We start from the raw sequence: 13,515 nt of genomic DNA, 5'->3' as shown, positions 1-13,515 counted from the left end.
GCTAGAGGGCGTCACCCCAAGGGTCAGACATGACTCGGTGCTTGCACAGGGGATACCTTTACCTTTACCTTTATGTATGATAATGTTGCCTTGGTTATTTCATTTAAGCGGATGTGTTGTTGCAGTAGATTCAGATCTTCCATGCACAGTGATGTATATTTCTATCTTAGATGGCCACTCTAAAATGTAATGTTGTATGGCAAGAATTTAGATAAAGGCCTTATAAATACCCCTTTGAATATAAATCTAATTATCCTAATCAGTAATTGATCTTGGCAGAGCTAGGCTCCTGCATTTGTAAACTGAAAATCACATCACAACATAAGCTCCAACTTGTCACTTGATGGTATATAAACTCCAAGTTGTCACTTTGGTATATAGAAGTGACAGAATAGTTTGTGAAGAATGGTGCTGTCTATAAACTTCCATTACTGTAAAACATACATGCTTTTTATAACAAATTTATAAATGAATTTGAATTAATGCAGACTGTGAATAAGCAAACAAAAGATACATTTTGCATTTGTTTAATTTATTCTGCATTAGTCACTTTTATTTCGCACGGAATCACAAGTGGTCTTTTGTAATTCAAAAATGTTGGCATGATTTTAATCTTAAAGAGATATGAAATGATTGAAATAATTGTCAAAGAGCACATTGCTCTTAGGGGCTTCTCATCTTCATGAACAACAGACTTTAAAACAGAAGATAAATGCTAGTAGCACACAGCAGAGAAGGCTAAACAAAGAAATAAGAACTCCAGGAGAAATTAATAGTTTGTGGAGACTCTTCTTACTTGTCCCTTGTGTAAATATTAAGAGGTAAGATGCTATCTTACAGTCTCAACATCTTTCTTCTCCTGATATCTTATGCAAGGTTACAAGCCTTTAAGCCAACTGGCTTATCGAAGTTTAAGGGTAGCACTGCCAGTAATGCTATAGCAGCCTTCAGCTAGGAAATCAGTATGAATATGAAGGTTTTTCTTGGTGTTCAGATTTTAAAAATATATACTCCCAGCAGGAAAATCAGTAGCTTTTCTGAGGTGCTTTCCATGAGCTCCCATGAGAAAATTATGCAAATATTTTCCATGGCTGAAGGCTTATGTAGAAACTGTTATTGGTACACAATTCATACCTTTTCCATCATCTCCTTTTCCTTGGCTCCCCCACCCTATTTATTATATCATCTGGAGTCTGGTGCAGCCAGCAGTGGGAGGTAGGGTGGTGAGGGGGTAGGGATGGGTTTTTAAATTGTGTTTTAGTACTGTATTTTATTGTATTTTTATTATTATTTTGATTTTACTATGTATATGATTTATTGCTATGAAGTACCCTAAGACCATATGGGGAGAGTCAGTATAGAAATTTAATAGTAATAGTAATAGTAATAGTAATAGTAATAGTAATAGTAATAGTAATAGTAATAGTAATAGTAATAGTAATAGTAATAGTAATAGTAAGACAATGGGACTATGACATCTTGTGATTTTAATGTGATGCCCCTGTTGATACAGCCCAAAATGGCATTTTTTACCGCTGCATCACACTGCCTGCTCATGTTTAGTTTAGAATCCACAACTACCCCAAGGTCTCGTTCACACACAGTGTTACCTATAAGCATATTCCCCATGCAGTAGGTATGTTTTTCATTTTTCTGACCCAGATGCAGAACTTTACATTTATCTTTATTAAATTGCATCTTGTTCTCATTTGCCCATTTTCCCATTGTGTTCAGATCTTGTTGAACTCTGTCTCTATCTTCTGGAGTATTTGCCAGTCCTCCCAATTCGGTGTCATCTGCAAACTTGATGAGTATTCCCTCCACCCCCTCATCTAGATCACTAATAAATATGTTAAAAAGTACTGGACCGAGCCCTGAGCCCTGAGTGCTACTCACCTCCCTCCAGTCTGATGAAACACCATTGACAACAACTCTTTGAGTGCAGTTCTCTAACCAATTCCCTATCCACCTAACTATCTGAAAATCCAGATTGCAGTCCTTCAATTTATCCATCAGAACATCATGGGGAACCTTATAAAAAACTTTACTAAAATCCAAGTAAACGAGATCAACCGAATTTCTACGATCCAGCTAACCTGTTACTTGGTCAAAAAAGGAAACAAGGTTGGTCTGACAGAACCTGTTGGAGACAAATCCATGCTGATGAACAGTCAACTTTCATGTGTGCACCCACTGAATGAAATTATAGTCCAGTGGTGCTTCCACATTAAGGTGACCAGAAATCTGTGGTCACAAGGTGGGATGCGCCGCCACTACGGTGGTGGCAGCAGGCGGGCCCTCCCTTTCCCCCTCCCCTTAGAAGGGCGACAGCGGCGGCAGGCGGTCCTCCCTCCCCCTCCCCTTAGAAGGGCAGTGGCAGCGGCAGGTGGGCCTCCCCCCTCCCTTCACAACTGGCCTTAGGGTGGCAGCGGCTTGGGAGGTGGCAAGGTCTGGAGGCAAGAAGGCCACCTGAGCAGGTGGCAACAGACCTGGCCAGGAAGCCCTGCTCCAGAGCCCGGAGCCTGGGCCCCTGCGTGGGGGCCTCCTGAGCCTGGCCTGCCAACTTAGGTGCCCTCCGTGTGGCAAAAAAGAAATAAAAAAATTAAAAAATATATATGTGAACACTGTGGGACAGGCGGGAAATGCCGCGAGACATAGGGCAAATGCCCCAAAAGCGGGACAATCCTGTCAAAGGTGGGACAGATGGTCACCTTTTCCACATAGGCATGATCCTTTTTTTCTGCAACCAGTTTTCAGTCTCTCAAAGATGTTCTGCAAAATGAATAAGTTATAGTGGATCCTACCTTGCATGTTCCTATTCATGATTTCCATGTGTGTGTGTGTGTGTTAAGTGCCATAAAGTGTTTTTGACTGATGGTGACCCTAAAAATAAGTGTCTTCCAAATCCTCCTATTGCTAAAGTCTTGTTCAAACCTTGCAAATTGAAGGCTTTGGCTTCTTTTATACAGTCAATCCATTAATGTTTAGTCTTCATAGGCTTAATAAACTAAAGCATATGAGTATGAATTATTCACACAGCCATTCTTTTCACCATAGTAGTGTGCAGCATGACACATTTCCCCCCTCCCTTTTGGAAACACCATTTCTTCCTCCAGCAATATTTTAGTAAGCTTACTGGTTTCTAAACTTATTCACTCTGATTATTTTACATGCAGGGGTGGGAGGATAAGGGAATTTGTCAGCAGCCCTCTGGCCCCAGAGTGTATGTAAATAACTGGAGAAATGTTATGCAAGGCAAGAAAGACCAGTAAGTTGGGTTGGCGTACACCAATGTAGTTGAGCAAAAGGAATGGGAAGAAGATCACTGTAGTTTCCCTCCTTTGTTCCCTTGACTACTCATCATAAACATACTAATTTCCCATACTGAAGGCTTTATCTATAATCTTTTGACTTCCTGGAAAGGCTTGTTTTAGTCCTGCTCTCTGTGCTCCATGCCTGCAAGGGGGAAATTTGTAGAAGAAAGACAGGACTTTTTCAGTGATGACATCTCATTTTTGAAATGCCTTCTCCCATGAGGGTGTCCTTGCACTTTCCTTTCCTTTAAGTTCCCTGCTAAAACGTTCCTCTTAATATTTGTGAAACAGCCCTGGGGGTGGAGAGTGTCCTGGCTGAGAGCAAAGCTGGCCACACCCTGATTGGCCCTGTATCTACAGCTCCCGCCCTCCCTCTTTGGCGCTATCCACTTTGCTCTCAGACATTGTAGGAGCCAGCAGGAGCCAGCATGTGAAATAGATACACAGATAGCCCTGCCAAACCGCAAACCAGTCCTCATTACCTGCTATGGCTCCTGCTGCAAGGGAGAGAGAGAGACAGAGAGAGCCGCCCAAATGAGCCCTCATTCCCTGCAACAAAGTGTTCTGATTACTTCCTAGAATCATAGAATCATAGAATCATAGAGTTGGAAGGGGCCATACAGGCCATCTAGTCCAACCCCCTGCTCAACGCAGGATTAGCCCTAAGCATCCTAAAGCATCCAAGAAAAGTGTGTATCCAACCTTTGCTTGAAGACTTCCAGTGAGGGGGAGCTCACCACCTCCTTAGGCAGCCTATTCCACTGCTGAACTACTCTGACTGTGAAAAACTTTTTCCTGATTTTTCCTATGGCCCTTGCTGCCATGGAGAGAGAGAGAGAGAGAGAGAGAGAGAGAGAGAGAGAGAGAGATCTGCACCTGCTGGTGTCCCCAGGGTCCTAGTGCCCATTGCATTCCTGGTTGCAATGGGCTTTCTTGCTAGTAATTGTGTGATTATGTTTATGATTTGGTTTTACCTTGTGAGGTGCCTTGGGCAGGCTGCAGAGATGACATAGAACATTTCTAGACATTCTAATGTAGAACTCAATATTTGTCGTTGGTGTAGCCCCAGTTAATCCATATGGAGTCTTCTAAAAGTCAAGTTGCAAGATGAATTTTTTAATGAAGTGGCAATAGTTCATCAGCTATTTTACATTATTTTGTTCCTTGTGCTGATTGATTAAAAATGCTAGCAGGCTTATTTATGTGGACGTAGCATAAAGGGGGATTAATTAAGTGATTAAAATAATTCCTGCAAACTGTGCAGTGGAAATTTAAAAAATTATTATTCCCCCCTTGAATATAATTTGAATGTAATAGGAAACTAACATAAACGTGTCAGCCTCCGTCACTGCAAAGCTCCAGTCAACTGTTAAAGTAAGTAGTAAAATCATCAAAACAGATGCAGTTGAGTTCTCCTTCTCTGCCAATCCCCACCATTAAAAAAATTTCCCAAGGCCCTTTTGCATCTCTTGGTAAAAGGTAAAGGTAAAGGTATCCCCTGTGCAATCACCGAGTCATGTCTGACCCTTGGGGTGACGCCCTCTAGCGTTTTCATGGCAGACTCAATACGGGGTGGTTTGCCAGTGCCTTCCCCAGTCATTACCTTTTACCCCCCAGCAAGCTGGGTACTCATTTTACCGACCTCGGAAGGATGGAAGACTCAGTCAACCTTGAGCCGGCTGCTGGGATTGAACTCTCAGCCTCATGGACAAAGCTTTCAGACAGCTGCCTTACCACTCTGCGCCACAAGAGGCTCTTTTTGCATCTCTTGGAGAATGGTGCAAATATTCTCTTTAGTTATCATTTGCTTCATTTCCTATTTTCTTCTGTACCACATTTGTCTTCTATTGTTTTTCTATCACTGAGGATATTTCCATGACAATAGGATCTCTCTTGCTTAAGAATTCATCTGTTCCTGTTGCTAATTCCCTGCCTGTATTTTTTCAGTGTGTGACATCTTAATTGTATCTCTTATAATTAATTATGATGTCACAGGTAGAAGATTTTAATTTCAGCTGGGAAATAGAAACCTAGCAACTGATAAACTTTCAAGAAGAGAGAGATTGAGTTTTTGGGACTCCCCCACCTTTATAAAACTGAACACAGGCAGAATGAAACTATACTCTGAGCAGGGTTTGCACAAAAATGTCATTGAAAGAGTTCCTTGAAAGTCTTCTGCAGACATTTGTCCTTCTTCTGAAATACTGTTCACAATCTAACAATGAATGCACGTCTTTATATATGCCTTTAGAAATGTCCATGTTACATTTAATCTACATACAATTCAACTTGTGATTGAAACCCCACATTTAACTAAGTACTGGTTCCCAATTTAATTTGTAAAGTGAATGCTTGCTGGTTCTTTCCTAGAAACAGGAATATACATATACATGCATGATGTGCATTCTCTGCAACATGCGAATAGGGTTCCTGTCAATCAATGAACATTTGACTCTGCACATCCAATATCTATGTGTATCATGGACATTAAATGTGTATGCTCTATGCAAACGTTCTACTGCTAGAGGCTGCATATTGAGGCTGCCAGTGTCCAGCAACTTATTAGAGCCCATACTAGGGGCAATTCTGAACCGGGATCCATGTTGCAAATTGTTTACGGAACGAAAAATCGCCATTTTAAATAGTGGAATTCGTCGTTATACATACCTGCCTTTGTAGTGGAATCGAGTTGCGTTTTTATCATTTCCCACAGGTTTCCGGTCTCGGCAAAAATCGCTAGCCAGGAAGCGATATTGCTGAGCTGTGTCCTGCCCCTGGCCATCAAGCAGCCAATGGGTAGCCGTTATCATGCTCCCAAACAGCCCCTTTCCCTTTAAGGAAGGTTTAAAAAACACACACACACACACACACGTTGCAACGAATATGCGCTGATTCGTTGCAACGGAGAGACCCATCCAGCTAGCAGGTGGTGTTTGAGCTGCCGTTTCATCATTGCCACACTCCCCCCGACTGAAACCCCGCCCTCACGGGTGCGATTTTCGGCCAAAAATAGTGTGAAAAATAAAGGGAAAATAAACCAGCAAACGGGCCTCTGTGTTGCTTGTGCTTGGTGACTTTAAACAGAGGGACTGCAGCCGGGGAAGCCTCGCTGGGTAAACGAAGGCTTGCCGGTGCATTGATCTCCGCTTGCTCGGAGAAAAAAAAATGGCGATCGCTTCACCGGAAGATCAGAGGAGAGAGCCAGGGGGAGGGACTTTGCAGAAACCGCAACAATGGTAATGCACAGAACTTTTCCGCTAGTGTTGCAGATTGGTTGCAGGAGTGTAGCGCTTTCCGGAGGGTGAATCCACTTTTTGGGATTTCCCTGAAAGCGCTACAACGAAGCGCTTTTTGCAGATCAGTTTCAGGAGTGTTGCAGATTGTCAACGACGTTGTGCATAACGGCAAAACTGTAGCGATTTCAATTAGTAACCATTGTGCTATTTTGGACGAATGCGGAACGGCCCTAGTTGTCTGCCACTGAGGATCACGAATCACCTGTCCTCCCTCCAAGCATTTGGGAGAATTCCCTTGCTGCTGCCTGTCCAGACAACAATCCCTTTCCTTTGGCAATAACGAGCAAATATTGAGTTGCTGCTTGCTCTCTGGACAGCTGCTTGTTCTGGCCACCATCACCACTTTGAAAAGGGATTGGTGATGGGAAGCAGCATTCAGTGCTATTTTCTGCTTTCCTCCTCTGTATAGTGGGGTAGATGAGGAAGAGAAGCTGGAAGTACTGGTGATGGTGGAACTAAGGAATGTCTTGCCAAAGGCTTCCCAAGAAGTGGAGCTGGTCCTGTCTACTCTCTTTTGGAGATCAGGTTTATCAGTATTGTGATAAAAATCCCATCAACCATACATGGAGAAGAACAATGCTGAAGACATGCTTATTGTTTCTCATTCTGAAGTTGATGGCAACCGTGAAATCATACTGAATTCAAGCAGGCAATGGTTTTAATAAGCATATTTAATTGTTTTTTGTTTCTATTTCTTTCCAAAGGCAAAAGCTGTTCTGGCAAAAGTGGGTTACCCAGAGTTTATAATGAATGACACGTATATTCATGAAGCCATCAAAACAGTAAGTTTGATATGATACATTAACATAGTAAAAAAAATGTCCATGTGCCCCACTTAAGTAAACAGTGTATAGATCACTTGTAAAATGAAGTAAATTACAGGGATAAAAATATTTAGAAGAAAATAGATTTTTGTTCAAGTTTGGCATTGCCTGGCTCCTCCAGACCTCTGGATCAAACCATGGACAGCTCGAGCAGCAAAGCCTCTCATCCCCAGAGCTCACCTATCAGATCCAGTCAAGAGGAGTGGAAAACAATGGAAGTCTTTCCAGTGGGGCAAACCTAGGGAAGAGCAAAATGCCAGGCCCAAGGGGTAGGGTGTGGGCTAGGTACAGGCCTGGAGCTTTGAAGGACATGGATTCCCATTGGCTCTCAATGAGCCTGAGAAAATGTTCAGGCACAAGAACTTAGAAACAAGAGAAGCTTCATCTCATCCCCCATTGCACTGGGCCTGGGAAGGGCAGGTGTCAGCATCTGCCCAACAAAACTTCTAGAGAGCTAAATAACAATGGCCAAAAGAGGGTGGGAGGAAGGGCTCCAAGGGAAGAAGGAGGTAGAACCTGGAAGAGGTGGGGATGGTTTAAAAACAGAATGGTGATAGTCAAGGAGGAAGAAGGCTGAAGAATTCTACAGCTGTCAGTGGAGACCCAGCCAGAGGAAGAAGTTAAGGTGAAGAAACTTCTCTCCTTCCATCCTGAGACCTTTCATCTCTCTCAAAGCTGAGTCTGAAGATGGTGGAGAGTAATCAGCCTCCAGAAGGGAAGGTCGGCGGTGGCAGTTTTAAAAACTCAAACCACAAATATTTACTAGAGATCTGGGAAATACCTATATACCTACTTCTAATTAGGAGACCCAATGTGCTACATCTCTCTTTCCCCATCTTGTGTCTTGTTTCTGACCTAGTTCATATTTTGCCAATGTGGAGATTTTGGTTTCCAAAGTGCAGCATACTTTTTGGCACTACCACATGATATCATGGTATAATTGTCCTGTTCCCAGTTTTTCCCTGTTCTTGGTATCTTCTTTTCCTAGTCTGCTTTGCTTTTGTTTTGGAAAGCCACTGTGCATTGGCATGCTGTTTGGAAGGAAAGTGTACTTTACCTGTCCTGCAAAGGTTCAGTCTTCATCAATGAAGTTGTCTTGCTGTCAGTTCCTCAGCATGAGTTTCCTGGACTGATTCTGCACTTACTTTGTTTGGAGGATTGGAGACAGCAGAGGAGGGGGGGAAAACAAGAGGCAAATCTCTGCAGAGAGAAGTTAGGGCTTCTGGAGCGCAGTCACTCAGGAAGCCTTGCAACCAGGAACCAGGAAGACTTTGAACTGATGCCCTGGGAATCAGGGAAGACTGCTTTGCTACATCAGCATTGGAGGCATGAGGCAGTTATTTTGCAAAGAGCAGTGGTGCACATTTACTCATGGCGTTTTTTGAAATATTGAAGCTTATATCCATGCCAAGATATCGCAGGGAAAAGGTAGGGTCACCACAAATTAATCATGCTTGTTGCAGAGGGAAAATTTAAAGTGCCCAAAATCAAAATACAAATTGAATTCAGTGTAGATGGGAGGGATTTATTCAAACTGGGACTGGGTAAAAAGCCCCATGCAGACTACATCCTGGTGTGCTACAGGAGAAGTTTTTGAAGCTTAAAAAAAAATCAGTAATTGCTGTCACCATCTGTCAGGGCCCAAGTCCAGGTTGTTACCTAAAATAGACATCTGAATTCAAAGGGGGAAGTTAGCAGATTCTAGAAGATGCAGCAAGAAGGCTACCAAATTGGATCTCCACCAATGCTTATGAAGGTGTTCCCTTTAGAAAATTAGCACATAGACCAAATTGAAAATTAATGTAATATTTGCCGAAAAACAAATCTAAAAGTAAACCTGGTGATGAAGTATGGAAAACAGCTGATGTGGGGTAAGCCAACTAATTAGGGCAAAGAAGGACTTCGGGGTGCTGAAAGCATTGGCTGCAATCAGAGAGACTAACAAAGCCCCGGGTTTCAGAGTCAGAGGATTCAGTAGGGTTCCAGTTAAATAAATTTTAAACTCTGGTTTGCAAATGTTTTTATACATATTTCATACATCTTTTTACTGTTGTTAGCCGCCGTGAGCTCCTTGTCAGGGAGGGGCAGCTAACTCCAGTGAACTCCAGGGTAGTGGAGATTATGGAGAGGTTTCTTGAGTAAATGCAAAAGGTGCCAGAATGTGGCAGGCAATACTGTCAAAGTGGACTTGCTGATTTGGTGATTAAGTGTGGGAAACAGCTGATGTGGTAAACCAACAAATTAGGCTAAAGAGCCTCAGGTGTATTAAAAGCATTGGATGCAATCAGAGATATTAACAAAATCCTGGGTTCAAATTGCCTATAGAGCAGAGTAGTAAGGCAGCAGACACGCAGTCTGAAAGCTCTGCCCATGAGGCTGGGAGTTCAATCCCAGCAGCTGGCTCAAGGTTGACTCAGCCTTCCATCCTTCTGAGGTCGGTAAAATGAGTACCCAGCTTGCTGCTGGGGGATGAACGGTAATGACTGGGGAAGGCACTGGCAAACCACCCCTTATTGAGTCTGTCATGAAAACGCTAGAGAGCGTCACCCCAAGGGTCAGACATGACCCAGTGCTTGCACAGGGGATACCTTTACCTTTACCTTTTTAAGCAGTGTTACCATTCTAGGGTGAGGGCAGGGTCAGTGAGAAGGCCCCTTGTGGATCTGTATGATCCAGAGAGGGATGTGGCATCCAGTTAGATAAAGTACCTTTCATTTGCTGTGTGCATGAAAACATGGCTGAGACACAGGGTGAACTTGTTTGTTGTTCCCAGCCCCAGAGAAACATGCCTTGGGGTCATTTGACCAGGTCAGGGCCAGGACTGAAAAGGCCCTGGCCTGGGTTGAGGTCAGGCATGTATCTTTGGGGCCAAGGACCTCCTGCAGATTAGCACCCACAGAGCGAAGTGCCCTGCGGTAAGCATAAGGAGACAAGCGGTCCCTCAGATGGCCAGGACGGAAGCCCGACTGATATGGATTGAGCACCAAAGCTTCTTCCAAGTATGCCAGAAGCTGATCCACCTTAACCTTTTCAACTACCTTGCCCAGAAATGAAAGATGCAAACCCAGGTGGTAGTCGGTTGAGTCCTGCAGGTCCAGTGATGGATTTTTCAGTAAGGGATTAACCACTGCCTCCTTCAGCACCTATGTGAACTCCCCTGTAGACAGGGAGAGGTTGATATTCCCTCCCAGAGGACCTCCTATCCTCTGGTCCCTCATCTTGAGCAACCAAGATGGACAGGAATCAAGGGGGCACTTCAGTTCCTGAGAGTTGCCTGAAGTCATCAAACGTATCCTCCCTCAGTGGCCAACGGGCCTTTCGTTTAGTCCCTCTAATCACCATTTCATACACCCTCATAAGCGTGCGATGAAATGTTCTTGCTACTTGTTGCAAGACTTCCTCCACACTCGCTTTAGCTATCTCACTTCCCTTTTCCTCTCCCTTAGCTCCTGGGTATACCAAGAGCCCAGTTTGAGGTGAAGGCAGAGAGGGTGCCTGGGAGCAATCCTGTCAATGGGACTGCCAGTCCTCCATTAGCACTGCCATCAAGTCACTGGAAGGCATTGGATCCCATTCAGGAATCCAATTGGCTCCATGAGTTTCCGCAGGTGGGCTAAAATGTTACTACTGTCCACACAGGGACAGGTGATATGCTGAGCCAGGTCTTTAAGGCATAGTGGGGTGGGGTGGGGTGGGATGGGATCCACCACCATCAGATGCCAATCTATCCCAGCACCAAAGATCAGATTGAGTGTTTGGCCGGCCTGGGGTGGGTCGGTAGCAAATTGGAAGAACCCCAGTGCCTCCATGGTCAACAACAGGTCTGAACCAGACCAAGTGGACAGCATATCAGCATGGACATTGAAGTCCTCCAGGAGTAAAAGCCTGGGGTACTGCAAAGCCCAGGCTGTCACCACCTCCAGGAGGCTCAACAGGCTAGCTTGGTGAGTGTTGGGCAGGCAGTAAACCATCCAGATAGCCAAGCCCTCCACCGAACCCCAGCCCACTCTGACACACTCTATCCCAACAATTGACAGTGCCAGGAGAGCCCTCTAGGAGAAAGCCTCCTGATAATGAGAATTCATTATGCAGTACAATTGCAACAGTTTGGTGACAAGAAAACAAAGAAGCTAACTTTTTAAATACATTGTATATCTAATACATTGTATTAGATAGCACTGTTATAGAACTAAAGCCACACAGGAATAAACACAAAATTGGGGCTGCAAGTCACCATGGCAGCCATGCCAACTATGTGTCTAAGAGCCAACATGGAGTTCCCGTGAAATATGTATGGAAGGGAAAATTTGGAAAAAAGACAGAAGGAAGTGGACATAAAACTACCATGTGTAAACATCTTGTCGCCAATGTATTTGCCTTTGTATTTATAGTGGGAATGAAAGTGAAGAATCCTTGCTCTATCTGCCTTGTTTGTTTGTAGTTTGGCAGTCTGATGACATTGCTTTGGGAAACAGTTGAGCTTTCCTAGTATCCTGGAGAAGATAGGTATTACTTCCCTCACAGGCCAAATTAGCTGTCATCCACAATGACCACCCAGCTGTGATGGTTTTATTCATGAGGTTCTCTCACAGACACAGCATGAGATGGACTTCCTTTTGATTGAGTGTTGTTATGAAAGAGATCACAAGTCCTTGGACTGGAAGGTGTCAGCTGGATTGTAGTTGTTCCTATCCACCAATGAAAAGGGCTTACTTTGAAAAGGGCTTACTTTATCCCTTCTATTTCTCTCTTTCTAAATCCTCTCCTTATTTCCTATTGCGCACATCTTTCTCTCCATTCCCCCGATGCATGCGCTTTTCACTGCAAGGCTTTACAAGTACAAATGGAGCACAATACAAGAGGAAAGTCTAAGTCGGTTTGTGTAACTCAGTGGTGCCACTAGGGCTTGTGCTTTTTCACAGTTTCCATAGTTGTTCTTCACAAGCACAGGATGTGGCTTTGGGAGAAGAATTTAGCCTCTTGACATTATCTAAAAATTAGCACTTCTGTCTGCAAAAAACAGGCTCAAAATTATGCAGTTAAGACTAATTGAGCTCTTTCAGGCTGAAAGGGTGGGGCTGAGTTGGATTTTCAGTTTCAGTGTCCTTCATACTTTCTTGTTCTCATGCCCACTCCATGGTTAAATGCTGAATAAATTATGCACAATACAGTACAATATGCACACTGCTTAATGTGTATCATTTATCCCATTTACAGTATCCAGCCATTCTTGGGTCAAAGTTGAGTTTGGCCCCATGCATATTCAAACTATGATTTATAGTCATCCCTGATCATTACTTAGTATCATCTTTCCAGATAACCAAAGGTGAACAACAGAATGTATTGAAATTAATGTGTTTATGCTATATCCTTGAGAGAGAAAAAACATTAAAACTGCAATGATGTTTGGTTCAAGTTTGATTTAGATTTGTAATTTGCTAGCAAAGGACCCATGATTTTGGGATGTATTGTCCAAGGTGTAATGGCTAACACTAGCATATCTAATTCCCTGTGGAAGTAAAGGGATATTAACTTCCTAAGTGCTACATTTCTCTTCTAAAAACGTATGCTTTGCTTTCAGCTATAACATTTTCCCTTGCTTTGCACATTTTCTTGAGTTCTGCTTAATCTCCTACATTATTTACATGAGTCTTCGTTAAGCATCACGTCTCAGGAGAATGAAGTTTTAAAAAATTGAAACAGAAGATAAGTAAGTACTCAACGCTTTATTTAATCCATAAAAGTAAAGTCTTAACTGTGTCTAAGGCTATTTTTTTTTTTACAAATGTGATATCTCTAAGGTGTAACAATGGTCACTGACAATGTGTCACTGGAACAATTGTAAGCTGTGACTTTGGGTGTAACTGTAACAAATTAATATGCTGAATCTAGCCAGATTTTTCATGTTTGTTACTTCTCCTTACTATAGCCCTACCCTGTATTGCTTTTATCCCTGCAGGTCACATGATCTCCAGTATATCCATTTGGTTGTTACTGGGAACTCCTTACTTTTTCATCCTTAGAAAAAACTAGTCAGAATCAACCCAGTAACAACTGCACTCATTTTGAAAGTTCTACTCA

General features: G+C 43.1%; 1 protein-coding gene across 1 annotated transcript in view; it reads left to right on the top strand.

Moving 5' to 3' along the window:
- PHEX (phosphate regulating endopeptidase X-linked) overlaps positions 1 to 13,515 on the top strand; it is a 124,911-nt gene that overhangs the window by 68,768 nt on the left and 42,628 nt on the right. Inside the window, exon 13 of the mRNA XM_077343042.1 lies at positions 7,315 to 7,392. Within this exon, the coding sequence (XP_077199157.1) occupies positions 7,315 to 7,392 (78 nt within the window). The remainder of the gene's footprint in view (positions 1 to 7,314; positions 7,393 to 13,515) is intronic.

This window comes from Paroedura picta, chromosome 6, assembly GCF_049243985.1.
Source record: "Paroedura picta isolate Pp20150507F chromosome 6, Ppicta_v3.0, whole genome shotgun sequence".
Taxonomy (NCBI): domain Eukaryota; kingdom Metazoa; phylum Chordata; class Lepidosauria; order Squamata; family Gekkonidae; genus Paroedura; species Paroedura picta.
The sequence above is the reverse complement of the archived record's forward strand: the minus strand, read 5'-3'. Positions and strand labels throughout refer to the sequence as shown.